The 14748-nt window shown below is 37.7% G+C and overlaps 1 protein-coding gene across 2 annotated transcripts in view; it reads right to left on the reverse strand.

Moving 5' to 3' along the window:
• The window catches only part of MPP7 (MAGUK p55 scaffold protein 7), a 158052-nt gene that overhangs the window by 111972 nt on the left and 31332 nt on the right, over positions 1 to 14748 (reverse strand). For both annotated transcript variants that reach the window (XM_049798957.1, XM_049798956.1), the window contains exon 3: positions 4125 to 4291. In XM_049798957.1, coding sequence (XP_049654914.1) covers positions 4125 to 4161 — 37 coding nt within the window. In that variant the 5' untranslated portion in view covers positions 4162 to 4291. The remainder of the gene's footprint in view (positions 1 to 4124; positions 4292 to 14748) is intronic.

The following is a 14748-nucleotide window of genomic DNA, read 5'->3' on the forward strand; positions in this document are numbered from 1 at the left end:
GTAAAAGCAAGGATAGCATCTTTCAGTGTTCAGATGATCTTTGAACTTTACATTGCTTGCAGTGGTCTCACTTCCCTGTGAGGTAATCCATATGGTCTATGGAGCTATCATATCAACATAATATTCTAGCAAAATACTTCTACTAGTATTCAGTACATCCACATCAACAGCACGCAGCTTCAGAGGTAGAGATAATTCTTAAAGAATCACAGAATATACTACTAAAAATGCAGTTTGGAAAAATATCTAACTTTTAGAACTAATTTCATATATTTATTTTGTATTATTACAAAATAAAGAAGAAAACACTAAAACCAGGAATATTTTAAAGGCCACATGAATTTACAATTTCATTAGTAACAAACGTGTTGCGTTTTTTTAATTTAAAAAACTACCACGTATTCAGTTTTACAGGCTTGTAGTACTGAAAAAACTCCACTATCTGGCATAGCATTAGCTCCTATATGTACTCAAGAAGAAACTAATGTAAGCCCTGCACATTTTTTCTTTCTGTAATTTACAATATTCAAATTCAAGAACTGCTTCTGACTTTCATTATATTTAAGCAATCTCATACAGTTTTACTTGGTGGCCAAACTTGGCCCATAAATATGATTTTCCCACTGACAATACATGAATCAAAACCACCAAGTCTGCTTTGCACATTCACGCACTAGTTTTTAAGGACAAACAGAAAAGCATTTTTAAACTCCTCAGCTAAGCAAGCTTGATACAGGGTTGAGAGGAAAGAAATCTGTAACAATTTTACGATGTTTTTCACACTAAAACAACATTTAAAGCATAATGATGTCATTTTGGCTCCACCAAAGTCAGCAACGAAGCTGCCATCAACTACTGTGAAGCCAGAACTACGAAGTTAAATCTTCCTAAATATATCAGATAAGTGAATGCCAGATCTTGCAGACTTGCTTTACCCACAAAAGTGCAAGTCGTCTTGCTCAGTCTTCAAACTCTATTTGATGGGCTTACACACAGAGTTCAAGCAGACGTTTTGCAACACAGAAAATACTTAAAGCTTCAGATGCAGCCTCAGGCAGGAGCTCAGCCTTCCGTTCAAGATGGTTGCTTTAAGATAACTTTGACCTGACACTGACAGGACTATAAACCTCAAGGGAGGAACAGAATCATGCACATGTCAAACAAGAAGTAATTTTTATTATTTTTATTATTATTATTATATTAATATAAAAATAGGGTTTCTACATGGCTAATGGAGAGTGGAAGAGAAAGAAGCATGTGCACACAGGCCCTTCTCCTCTGTCTTAAAGTTAAGAAGCCGGATCAGACTGCTAAGGTATAAGTTTGATTTCAAAGTCACTTGATGAAGCTAAATTAATTAAAACAAATGTTTTAAACAAAAGGTTGCAAATATTGTAGCCATGCTTTTGATTTATCATAGTTTAAAGTCTGGCAAATGCCTCCCAAAACAGATTTAAGAGGCATGTTTTGTGTTCAGAAGAATATACAGGTTAAAAAGTGGTATAACAAAAGCACATGTAAGTATTTGAAGGAAGCAGCTGCAAGATCGTGGTGGCATCCCTAATAAAGTCTGTTGACAAAGTAAAAGCAATGTAAAATTAACACAAGTAGGTCAAGATTTAGTCTGATCAGATGTGGCCCATCATGAATAGTATCCTGCTTTAACAGTGGCCTGATGCCTAAGACTATAATACAAAAATAAAAAAATAATAATAAAAAAAATCAGTGTTCCCATACTAGTGTCCGAGCTTCCAATAGTCCATGACTTGGCAACTTTCCGATATTCACAGATGATACATTTCTATTTACTAGTCCTCAATGAATTCTTTCACTCATTTTTAAATCCAGGTTTACTTTTACTTCACCAGGATGTAGCAGACACAGAAATAATCTAGGTCTGGGTTTTGTTTGAATGCATTAATAAAACAGAGTCTTAGCAGACAGACTAAACGAAGTTGCATCCCTACTCTATAAAGGTGCATTTTTGTTAGGTTCCCACTAAGTGACTTGCTAACTTCACAGCATCCCAGACAGTCCTCTCATGGATTACAGCAGTTTCAACTCAATACATGTCACAACACCAGTTTATGCAGGCAGGGCGAGAGGAAAACTGGTCTACCCACCAAGGAACAATAGAGGTAAGAATATCCAAATTTTTCTTTATTTCTCTTTTTTTAATCTAAGAGTCAGAGTAATAGCAGAAAAACAGGGCTCTGATTAGAAACCACCTGTATTATAACCAGGAAAGAAAGCACAGCTTGATGTAATCATTCAAAAAAATACTTAAATACCTATCATCCCCATCAGGAAATACTTTAAAGAAAGTAGAAGAGAACAAATAATTCTCTTTTCCCTCCAAATACAAATTTTTATTTAAGGAAACAACTTACAACTTGCAGCAGAAAACAAATTGGATTTAACAAGCAGTATTATTTAACAGCAAGATATTAATGGTGCATATCATATTTTACTATATATTTCCTGGGAGAACGGAGATAGTGGAGTTTTATCGCATACCATAATTATTAAAGGTGTATTTGGAGCATCATATGCATTAAATAGCACAGTAAAACATGTTTTTAGAGACTTTTAAACACACACAGTTTTAAAATCAGGAATTTTTTTCCTACTTTTTGGAGCCCTTTTCTTTCTTTATTCAGAGAATATGTCCATGTCTATTACTTTTGGACATATTAACGTTCTTTAAACAATAAAACAAGCAAAACTGTCAGCATCAGGCAGCAGTCATCACATATCCCCCTGCTGTTCACCTCAACATGTTCTTGAGACTTCTGAAATGTCAGAAAGCATTTGGCCAAGTAATAACTTAAAAAAAAAAGGCAGGTTTTGGACAGACACAAAAGGTTGTGTGATAAAGAAAGCAAAGATCCAGAGTGGAAAAACAGCCCAGGCTGGACCCTGACAAATCTTCCAAAATTCAGCTTTAGCATACTAAACAGCTTCAAATGCACTTATTTCCATGGGGGAGGGGAGAGAAAAGAAAGGTATGTAGAGGTAGGGTTTGGCAAGATGACAGTCAAATCCCTTAAACACAGGAATGAGGAGACAAAAAAGGCAAATAAAACCAAACACAACCCTCCCTCCCCACGGTAATAAACACACACACACACACACAACTCTAAAGATTAATCTTTTAATCTAAGAGAAATTTTACATGGATTGGGGGGAGGGAGGAAATCACTGCACTGAAAGGTCTATTTAACATAAGAATCAAATGCAGTTCCTTATATACATATTTTTTTTGGATTCCTGACTTGAAATCTCCCTCTTCGTTTTCAAAATCCTGCTGTTACTTCTCGTGCATAAAACTATATGATCTAGAATAACAAGCACAGGGGTGGAAAGGAGGGATCTTTGTATTGTAACCTCGGCCAGAGGTTACACCAAACACCCTCCAGCAAAAATACTAACTTTAGTTGTCCCTAAAACAGGGACAAAAATATTGGCAGATAAGAGAGAATCCATGCATAACAGCAACATGAGATTTAACCTTTAAATACAGCCTAATATTGTGACAAAGAAGGTGAAAACTATGGAAAGCTACATATCTGCACTCCCACTGCCTGCAGTCAGTGATAGGAACTGGACTCTGACGTGGAAGGCAAGGGAAGGAAGAGAACTTGAGACAGTACTTTTCTTCTCCTAATTTGTTAAAGAAGTGTCAAAACTAAATAGTCTGTGTTCAGAAATAACTCCACTGATAACTGTAACTCACAGAGGGGATAGTCTAGACTGGTGCAAATATTAAGGCATGTATGATATCATCTTTTATTTTTTCCTCTTTTTTCAATTTAACATTGTAGGAACCATGATCAGAGGTGAATTCAAATTCTTCAGATCCATATATAATACCCGTTTGGAGTTCTTTTTTGAGGGTTGGGAATGGAGGGGCAGAAGGTGGTGGTGGGACTTTTAAAAATTTATCTGTGGTGTTTCATATATCTGAATTAACTTCAGGGAGAAAAGGTTATGTTTAAAGTCTTAAATTAAGCATCTGTTGAGACCATAATTGATTATCTTATTTGATCATTTCTTTAAATAGAGACTGTAGACTTAACAAATAAGATCTGGAGGAAACATGCAGTCCTCCTTGGCTTGCGTACCTGTGTCACTTCCAGATCCAGTTGATAACGCTGGCATGATTTAGTCTGCAGAGTATCACACAGGAACGTCAGACTAGCACTCTGCAGCCAGAAGGCAGAAGTTAATTTCAGTTTAACTGCTTGCAGCCAAGTTGTCTACAAAGATTTACGCTATCTCCCAATTTCTCCTAGAAAGAAGAGAAACAGAATTTTACAATTAAGAATGTTGTTAAACTGTAAATTACTGCAGCTAACCAAATCCAATCACTATCACAAAATAAGTTTTTGATTTAAGACTCTCAAAGTGCTCTGTATTTCTTTATGACTGTTAAGATTCTCTCCCCCCCCCCCCCGTAAAACAAGTTTTGTTTTCTTCCATCCAGCCTATAATTCCATTCTGCTGTAAAAATAATTTAATACCTTTCTCTCATGTAAATTAAACTCTTAACTCTAGCGTGTCAGATATTTTGGAAATAAAGTCTAGGGTTATTTTATTAAAACAGTGAATAATTTAAGTCACTCAAATTTTGCTAGTACTGATCCCAGAAAAAAAAAAATTGCTTGGTAGCATAGTAATTTATTCAGTGTTTCTACTTAACCTCCTTTCAGTTGTTTTCAGTTCATTTAAAATCTGACATGCAATCTTAATTTGTAATCTGGAAATATAATCTAAATTTTAACTGAAGTTGTAAAAAAGCAGGACTGGGGCAAACACTTCTCTCAGGTAAACAGCAGTTTGATTCATGGAATTGACTGAGCCATTATCATGCAGATGTAAGGAATTTTTCTGTAATTCATTACTACAAAGTCAGTATATTTTAAAAAACATTTTTAAATAATTGCACAGGCCTATAGATACTAAATTTGGGGTCTCTCAACCAGTTCTTGAGGAAAATTCAGAGCAAATGTAACAAAAGTAAAAAACAATTTCAAATGGAATTGAACATATTTAAATTCAAATATGTTAAAATATGAAACTGGAACACCAATTTGTGAAAAGAAATTCAGAGTTAAGACTGGAAATGTTTACTAATAGCAGGGCAGGGGCTAATGTGTTTGCAAGGAGAAGGAAGGGAGAGGGGGAAGTAGAAACTAACAGAAAACAAGGGTATTCTGCAGATTTCAGTAAACAGAAAGGATCCTGGAAGAAAGAAAGCAGCATAGTTCTGCTTTAGCATAAGAAAATAAATAAACAGAATAGCATTTTGCTGCTGCTGGTTTGTTTTTTGTTGGTTTTGTTGTTTTTTTTTTAAACACATTCATATTTATCAGAATGACTTTTGAAGTCATCTTGGCTCTGAAAGTGCATATTTTGGACACATTTGTACTTGGCAACAGTCTTGTCGAAGAGTAATATACAGGTGCTGTAAACACTGTACACTGTTCAAAGTTTTGTTTTTCACCAAAAAAAAAAAATAAATCCCCACATTGCTAAAAGTATTGCAACATATGAAGGGCCATCCACAAGATTTTCTTTAGTAAGTTTTAAATCAATTGTTAGATATAAGCCAGTTGTTAACTTGTCCCTAGGCATAAGCCTATAGTTTTAAGTAGTCTGGCAACTTATTAAAGTTCTTTTTTCTCCCCTAAGCATTTACCCGAAGATTTTGCATGTCAGCTTTCAAACTCCAGTGAATCTGCTTTGTTTTTTTTAAGAAGGCAAATACAGCAGAAGTTACAGCCCTAGATAACTTCTTCTATGATGAAAAGGACCGAGTAAAACTTAAAAACCCATCTATTAAGATTGTTTTAGGGCTTGGGGTTTGGTTTTTTTTAGTTACAAAAGTTTGTGGTGAAGGAAAAAAGTAAAAGTTTTCACTTAAAAAGCATCAGCTTCCAAAACAATATTTTGACATTCATCAAATCAGCACAAAGTCCATTGGCTTAAAATTTAAAGCAGAGATAAAGAAGTTAAGTATTTCAGAGTGAAAGCTCATCTTATGATGGCAAAGTTGTAAAACATCTATATGGAAAGCTAGCCAGGGTGCAGTTTAAAAGGGAAAAAAAAAAAAAAAAACCCAAAAAAACCACTATCGTGGCAAGGATGCGCTGTACCAATTAAGAAGGAACGTATTCACTTTGCATTAATTCTGCTGTTTTCTTTTTAACACATACAAGCACCATAAAGCAGAAGTCAGATTCTAAGCTCTTACAGTCCCCAGCATGAGCACACCACTACAGCTGTACAAGGGATGGAGACATTTTTAGTTTTCACAGATGTAAGAAACTGGTTAAAACAACGTTATCTACTATTAATGGGACATCTTTCATTTATATACAGCTTAAAGTACTTTGCTCTATTAAGAAAAAAACCTGAAAACATGCAAGGTGTTCTCATTATAGGTGCATTATCATTAATCAGAAATTCACGTTCCTTAAAAAAGCTCACTGCGAGAGGTGGAAGGTCTTGTTGATCTACATACATGTCATGTATTGAAACTTGATCAGTTTCTCTATTTTTCTTTATTTCACAGTAAATCATTTAATATAGAAAAAATTTCAAGCTCCTTATTATTTAAGAAACTTATATACGGCGTAAAGTTATTCCCCCCAGATCCTAAATATATATTAATGAAAAATAAATGACCTGATGAAATCCTTACCAGTAAAATGCTTAATATTTTGCTGGAATGGAACGGGGATTTTTTTTATTTATTTTTTTTAAACTTGCAAATTAAGCTACATTTTTGCAGTGATGATGTTATTTTCTTTGGCTCACTTTATTTAAAATGCTTTGGAAGTTTTTGCCGGAGCCCAGCCATAGCCATTGCTGACTGCTGTATGGAATCGATTTGCTGCAACACAGAAATACCAGCTGTTACAGTATGTCCTGAGAGGGATTACCGAATATTCTTAAATTGAAGTTCAATCCATCTTTCCATAAAAATTAGAAGCCAACGCCAGGAACGCAACAGCAGTATCAAGTGCACCTGAGGCATTTACAATACCCAGCAGGACTGTTACAACCAGCCTTTAAAAAGGGCTTATTTTTGAAATTTCATTATTCCAGCCGTACCTTGCTTCTATATATCACACTGTATCGGGTTCTGCTGGCACCCGCCGTGTGGAAACACCGAAGGACGTGCGCTCCCGCCGACACGCCGCGCGCTCTCCACCGGGCCCCGAGCCCCCCGCGCGGCTGCCGCGCCGCCACTGACACCTAGCGGCGGCGGCGGGGGGCGGCGGCGGCGGCGGCGCCGGGCCCGGGGCGGGGGCCTCGCCTCGCCTCAGCAGGGTCCCACCTACACAGCCCCCCACCCACCGCACGGCACCGCACTGCACCGGCCTTGCAAGCTCCGGCAAGGCGCTCCGCCAACGGGACGAAGGCGCTTTAATTACTTCTGCTTTTAATTCTTTAAAATATCAAACAGTGACTCGAAACTGGAGGACAGTTAATTATTAGTTCACTGTTTCTCCCTGTATTTACTTGCATAATGACGGACGTTTCTAGTCCTGGGGCGTTCCGGCTGAACGACAGGTAGTAGAAGAAACGTAAAACGAGATGGCTGCAGGAGGGACAGAAGCGTTTCCCTACCCACCGGTAACTCCGGCACACCATACAAGCCATACACACTCACCGAGCCAGATGCAGCTCTAGTTAGCTTCACTGCCAAGCTCATTAAGGTGACACAACTTACTGGGGTGCCAAATCCCCCCGTTATAAATAGCCAGGAGCCGGGGCAGAAGCCTCCCGGGAACAACTTCCCAAGCTGCAAAATCCTAGAATTACAGCTCTCCAAGGCGACCATTTCTCCGCGTATCCCACAAGCAAGAGAGGCCCCGTACCGAGGCGTGGGGGGATAGGTCTTGCTCCCCATCCCCCATGTTGTCACTACAGGAGGACTGGTAACCACGGACAGAGGCAGTCAGGTAAAACAAGAGGGTGGGAGGCAACTGAAGGCTGCCAAGATGAACAGCCCTCCACGTAACTTGAGCTGCAGTAGCTTCTTTCTGGCATCCTCTGTTGCTTTTGAATGGAAGGAACTCCGCTAGTCATGCATACGTTTTTATTTTAGTCAAGTTCATTTTTCTACAAAAGATGAGGTAAGAAAACGGATTCAAATTTGTCTTTATGGCAAGCATCACGCTTTTGGAGACAGCGCACATGAAGTCTTGGTTCTACCTTTGACTCCCCGTCCAAAACTCAATAAACTGCATGGTGTTTATTTCTGAAAGGTTATTTTACAAGTTACTTACTATTTTTGGCACTTCAATGAATATACGTTGATTTTCTTCACATTTAAAAAGCGCGCTGAAGACTTTTGACTGATTTATAACAGGTAAAAAACATAAAAGCTATGAACCTAGCCGTGTTACAAATCAGCGGGGGGGGGGGGGGGGGGGGGGGGTGTTATGGACACCATAAAACCAGGTTGTTTGATACAAGAAACACCCAACCTGTTCTTCTAAAGGATGCTACAGTTATAAAGACTATAACCTTGATTTCCAGAACTAAACCAGCACGCCTGCAAATGGTATTTGAACTACCAGATAGAGATTTCATGTGGAGACAGGAAATTTGACAGCCATTCAGTCTTGTATTCATCATGGGGCCTCAAGTAATTGAATGACTAGGGACATGTATACAAGTCTCCAAAACGTAGTCAGCACAGGAAATTGCCGAAGAAGGTTTTCTAGACTGAGAGAAGTAAATCTGTTTGGGTAGACAAAATCTGAATTGAAAATGGTGGTCTACTCTTTTGGAAGTTGTAATGTAATGAGATCTATTGAATCCTTAAACTCTTCTGAGGAAGTTTCTACCTCCTCAATCACAGGGTCTCCAACAGGCTACTGGAACCTGTTTGCAGCTCCTGACAGGCTTCCAAAGCTGTTCAGCCACCCTTACAGGCAGTACATGCACGTTGCCAACAGGAACCTTCAAAAAATCGTGAACTGGAATTACTGCATAGAGGACACAGCATACAAACGTGATGGGGCTTCAAACACACTGCAGAAGGAAAAAGCTACCTCTGACTCACTCAGCTGTGGAAATAATGGAAATGAAGAGTGGCAAAAAAACTCTGGGTATAGCGTCCAATTAAAAAAAAAAAAAAAAAAAAAAGGAAGGAAGGAATATCTACGGCAACTACCAAATTTTATTAACTAATTCACCAACATAGAGAACATGGACTGTCCCAAATTGAAAAGTACAACAGCTGCCTTCACTAACTTTTTCCTGGTCTTGCCATCATATCAATCTTCAGCCATCAGAAGAATTTAAGGCTTCTGCATAATATTTTTCTGTATAATGTTCTACCAGTGTTCTCCATTTCGTTTAGCTTACATAAATTTTTAGCTTACACCACAGGGATGTTAGAAACAACCTCACTTTGTTAAAAGGCTTTGAGAATAATAGATGAGAATTTAGACACTCTTAAGCAGCCATTGAGAACGTATAACTGCTTGACTTAATTTATACGTTTGTAGGGACATCTTTAACAAATACTCAGTTTGGAAAAAACATACTCTGAACTCATGGTATCTTGTTGGGTGCCTTGTACTTCCATGGCTCGAATTTAACTGTGAAGCCCCAAAGCATCAGAAGAGACATCTCTGTGGTTTCTACTTACTGGAAAATTTTTACAGGTGGAGAAAAACCAATAAAACCTACAACTACTATTAAAACGAGTATTGAAGAAGTCATGTGCTGAAAAACATTAAGACATTAGAAATGAATCCTCATTAGTCTCTGGTGGTTATTTCCAAGAGTGCTCCGGTCTCGCTATAATGAGCGGTTTGATCAACACCAGAACAAAGCAAGGCTGATTTCCAGTGGCCTTCATGACTGTGGTGTCTAGGCTACATGTTTGGGCCTTTATAATTTTATTCTCTTCCTCATCAAGGATGAGCTCCCACTAGACCTTTCCCTCACTGGATCATTACCAGAAGACACACAACTCCAATCGCTACCTGACCACCCCTTTCCAAAAACATGCCAGAAACTTGTATATTGAGATCTTCTCTGTGATGTTTGACTGAATTTGTTCAAAGGGCTCAGAAGACAGGCAGGAGAGGGAAAAGAGACCACAGTATACGATTTGCTTCCTTCACAACTTCAGCAATAAATAAGTTCCTCCTCCTGAAAGGCTTAATCCTGTGTCAACTGGAAAAATCTCACTTACCTAGACACTCTGACAGCAACACTGAAATTGATATCCCAATTTTCTTCTTCCAGACTGTTTTCCCCCCATGATATTCCTTCACCCAGATGGGGACCATAACACAAAACCTGTTTACCTAGATACCACCTTTATCTGAACCCTCTCTAAATACAGCTGTGAAGTACATACTTTCAACGAGTCAATCTAACTTAGAACAAAAATAGAAATAAAATATAGAATATACTAAAATACAAAATATATTATAGGCCTAATTATTAATTTATATATTACTTATAATCTATCGTACATTAAAAGTTTTAGACAGATCCTTGCTGCCTTAAAACATAGCCATGCTACAACTGAAATACACTCAATAAGCAGCAATATTACAAAAGTGGCAAGACTGTTTGCAACCTGCACCTTCCCTGTCTTTAATAGAAAAATCCCTACACGAGCTCTGTCCAGACTCAGATCTTAAATGTCAGTGTTGGAATTGAGCGCGTTCTTTTAAATGCATGAAAACATTCCTTCAAATACATATGCTAAAGCTACCAGTTTGATTTAAAACAGCATCACTGTAGTCAATGTCAGATAGCCTTAGACAGATCCAATTTTCTGCAAATGAAATGTGCCAACTGACAGAATAATATTAGTTTAATGAACTAGTTTAATAAAGCTATTCATTAAAATGTGACCTAAACTATGTCTCAGATCAAAGGTTGCTCTTTCGTTTTGAGTTACTGCTTAGGGCACTTTTTTAAACACTTTTTCCCCTAGCTACAAACCATTCCTTTTCTTGAAAAATACCTGTCAGCAGGTACCACAGCCTTTTCATTGATTACCTGCACAAACAGTTTTGTTCTGGCATGGTTTCTTGACAGTCTGTTTGAAAACTGTAAGTAACTACAGTAAATTATAAACCTTACCGGCCCCCCAAAACACTGAAAAAATTGACAACATTAACATTTTCTATAAATGAGAAAGTTCAGCAAAACATGCTGCAATGAGTCATCTGATAACCTCAACACTCCCTAACAGGCAATTACACATGCTTTGCATCAAAGGGCTCTGATACTCCAATTTTAGAAATATACTCCATATGTTAATAGTAGTATAATGCAGTTTGATCCCCCATCTACAAAAGCTGATGGAAAAATCCCTGATAGAAATAAAACTAGGATTAAGGCCATGCTTCATAGAACAGTAACTATTTAATTGATTTATTTAAATAGTTTAGCCAAGTATTTGTGTCGACAGCATAATTTACTTCACAGTCCTGTGGCTCAACAAAACTTGCATGCACCAATTCTGGGGTCTGTTAAACAACCATGTCCAAAAGTCACCCTCAGAAATACATAAATATTCAAACCCTATTATTTCAAAGTCAGAAACATCCCCTACAATGTTAGAATGTTATTTTTCAAATTAAAAATTTTGTACACCTCTAGAGCCAAGTAAGATGCAAATATTTTACAATGCTTCCAATATTTTATTAGACGTTTTAACCACCCCTTCTCTTTCAGATTAACTAATCTTCTGAACACTTTTCCTTTGTTCAGCGTAACTTTCCATAATCCGCTTCTGTCAAAATGCAATGATTTACGTTCTTGTTAGAAGAGAAGATGAGTAAAGGGAAGAGATGAATGAACAATTAAACAATATGTTCTTTCTTCCGAGAGCAAAAGCAGAATAAACCCCACTGTCTTAACATATGTTTTTATTAAAAAAAAAAAAAAAAAAAAACTAAAATAATTTTAATCAGTTTCAGATTGCTTTCTTTAATGTGAAGTTTTAAAATTTAATATGAGCAATCTGAAAAGTATATGCCTTAGTTCAATTTTGGAAAAAGTTTCAATTTATTAAGTGGTAATTTATTAGTTGCTTCTTGAGTGTAAGTAACAAAAAACTTCTTTACATGTACATGTGCACAGTAAAAACAAAGTACCACATATGGACAAAGAGCTAGTCAGAGGAAGTATGGGTATTTGATTTCCAGAACTTTACAAGCTTTGCAAGCCAAATTTCTCTGGGATGCTAAGTTTGTAGAAGAAAACAAAGGTGAAGCTGAAGAGCCCAATAATGACATGTTCCTGAGCCTCTGCACTGCTGGTACAAGCACACCAGACACTCCTTGCAATCTTCTGTTTCTCCGTGGAAGCTCCCTGTGGCCATTCTTCGTCCTTGAATTCTCAATTCCATCTAACTCCCAAATGCCACTGCAAAGCTCACCTCCTGCTTCACACCCTTCCCTCCTCCTCCGCCTCCTTGGCAAGCTCTGGGAGCACCACTGCATCAAGCCCACTATGTGACTTGTCACCCAGGACACACTCCCTTCCAGTTTTTCTTTTCATTACCTTCATTTTCTCCATTTCCCTCTTTCCAGGACTGAAGCTCCCCCCCCCCTCAGACCTTGCTGTCCCAATTCCACCTTGCAGTTTTTTGTTTCACATCTATAACCATCTTACCCTTTCCCTGGGTGACACTGCTATGTACTCACTATCCTTCGTCATGAATTCATGATCTTCCACTAACAAAACATTCATGATCCTCCACTAAAGAAACTTGCTTTTACCCCTCTCTTTACAAACATCCCCACCTCCTGACACTTTGCTTTTATTTCCCTTACAGTTTTTGCTTTCTCCCGTCTCTATTGCCATTACTGTCCCACCACTGCCGCAGCCCTAATGACCCTATTTTTCACACCATTGCTTTTGAAACCTAGATTCACTTTCCCAAATCTATTCTTGACCAGCATGTCCTTGCTTTACTACTCTCCAAATATCTCCTTTAATGCTCTTCCCCTTCTTCTAGAACATGGATTAGCCTAGTTCACACAGGCAAGAAACCTTAAGTTTGTGACACATGCAAGCAGTTGCAGATAGAAACAGATCAGATGGAGAGATTTTTCTGCCTGCAGTTCTGTACCATCTCCAGACTGGAACTACCCTCAGAGCAGGACTTTCCTGTGTGCTGACTTACATACGATCAACGCTCAGTAACATCTGGAAAAGTCCCAAAAAATTTTGGAACCAATCATATATATAGTTTCCAAAGTTATACATTATAATTCAGAAGAGATATGGTTAGGGTTCATCTTTACTGCAACACTTTAAGCTTGATTTACTCTATGAGTACAGTCACTCTGCACATTTTAATTATGTACAAATTTAATTAGCAGAAAATAGATCTATTAGAATTAATTGTAAGTTCTGTTTTGCCAACCTATATAGCCTAAGTTACACTCCCACTGCAATCAGAGCGCCAGCCTCTGAGATTCAAGTCATATTTTCAAGTTTAAAAGCCACTTAATTCAAATCTGAGATTCTGATGGATGAAGAAGAGTCAGATTCAAGGCAAGGGGTAAACTGTACATCAAGTTCACACTACAGTGAAGACAAGCTCTCAGATTTCACTTCATTTGGCAAAAAAAATCATATTCAATCTTTATGAAGAAAATAATTTAAAATGATAAAAGGTCAATAAACTCAAAAGGTAACAGAAATTAATTTGGCAGTGTTACCTACATGAAGAATTTTTTCTGTTTTTCTTGTTAAACTCACAGCTTAATAACATTACTTTGTCTTAATGTATACCAGCAAAACACAGGGTGTGCAAAGAGTCCAAGTTAATGTTGCTGTTGGAAACTTAATGTTTGCACTTCCTGGATTTTGCAATTTTAACTAGGTGAACAATACTGCATTGATTCTATTTTGGCATTTGCTACAAATACCAAAGTATTTTTCTTATTTTGCCTGAAACTGTATAAATCAGAGCTAAGCAGTTTGATAGTGAACCTTTGACGTTTTTTGTTATTCATAGTGGCCTCTCCAACTTACATACCTTGCAATTTATTAGGTAATGACAAAGGTGATGCTATACAAATCAGTAAGCATACCTGCTCCAGCAAGTGTAGCTCAATAAAAGCATAGAAACATTTTTAAAAATCTGATTAGTATCCTTGAGATGGTAAGATAAGGAACTGAACAGTGGCTAGGACTCATTTGGCTCTCTTGGCTCCTATTCTGACAGATGATTTAAAGGCACAACACCAATAGGGGTCAGTTGAATACTTGTTTTTTCATCATCCTGCATTCTCAGAATTAAAGAAATAAACAAAAATCCAGTCAATTCCTTATTAAACAGCTAAGGCAAGAGATCTGTCCCCAGTGCCACCTTTTCCAGTCAGGTTCCTACCCGTTGGAATGATGTGACGTGAAAGACTCAGGTGCTGCCCTACCAAATTCAAATATCTACAGAACTACAACATGTCTCTGAGTATTTGCAACGTTGAAGAGGCTATGAAAGGAGAATGACTGAACAAATACAAACAGCAAGGAAGCCCCCTCTCTCCTACCACACCCCAGATGGATGGAAGGGGAGGAAAGGGGTCAATATATACATCAACTGTAAGGCCCCTTCAGTGTTCTTAAAAGACTCCACTTCTCCTTTCTAAACGTATGATGATTTATAGGGTTTTGTACCAAGTGACCACCAAGGACTCACATTACTATTAACAGCTGTGAAAAGCTCAGGTGGGACTTAAG

The sequence above is a fragment of the Accipiter gentilis genome, chromosome 4 (assembly GCF_929443795.1).
Source record: "Accipiter gentilis chromosome 4, bAccGen1.1, whole genome shotgun sequence".
Classification (NCBI taxonomy): Eukaryota; Metazoa; Chordata; class Aves; order Accipitriformes; family Accipitridae; genus Astur; species Astur gentilis.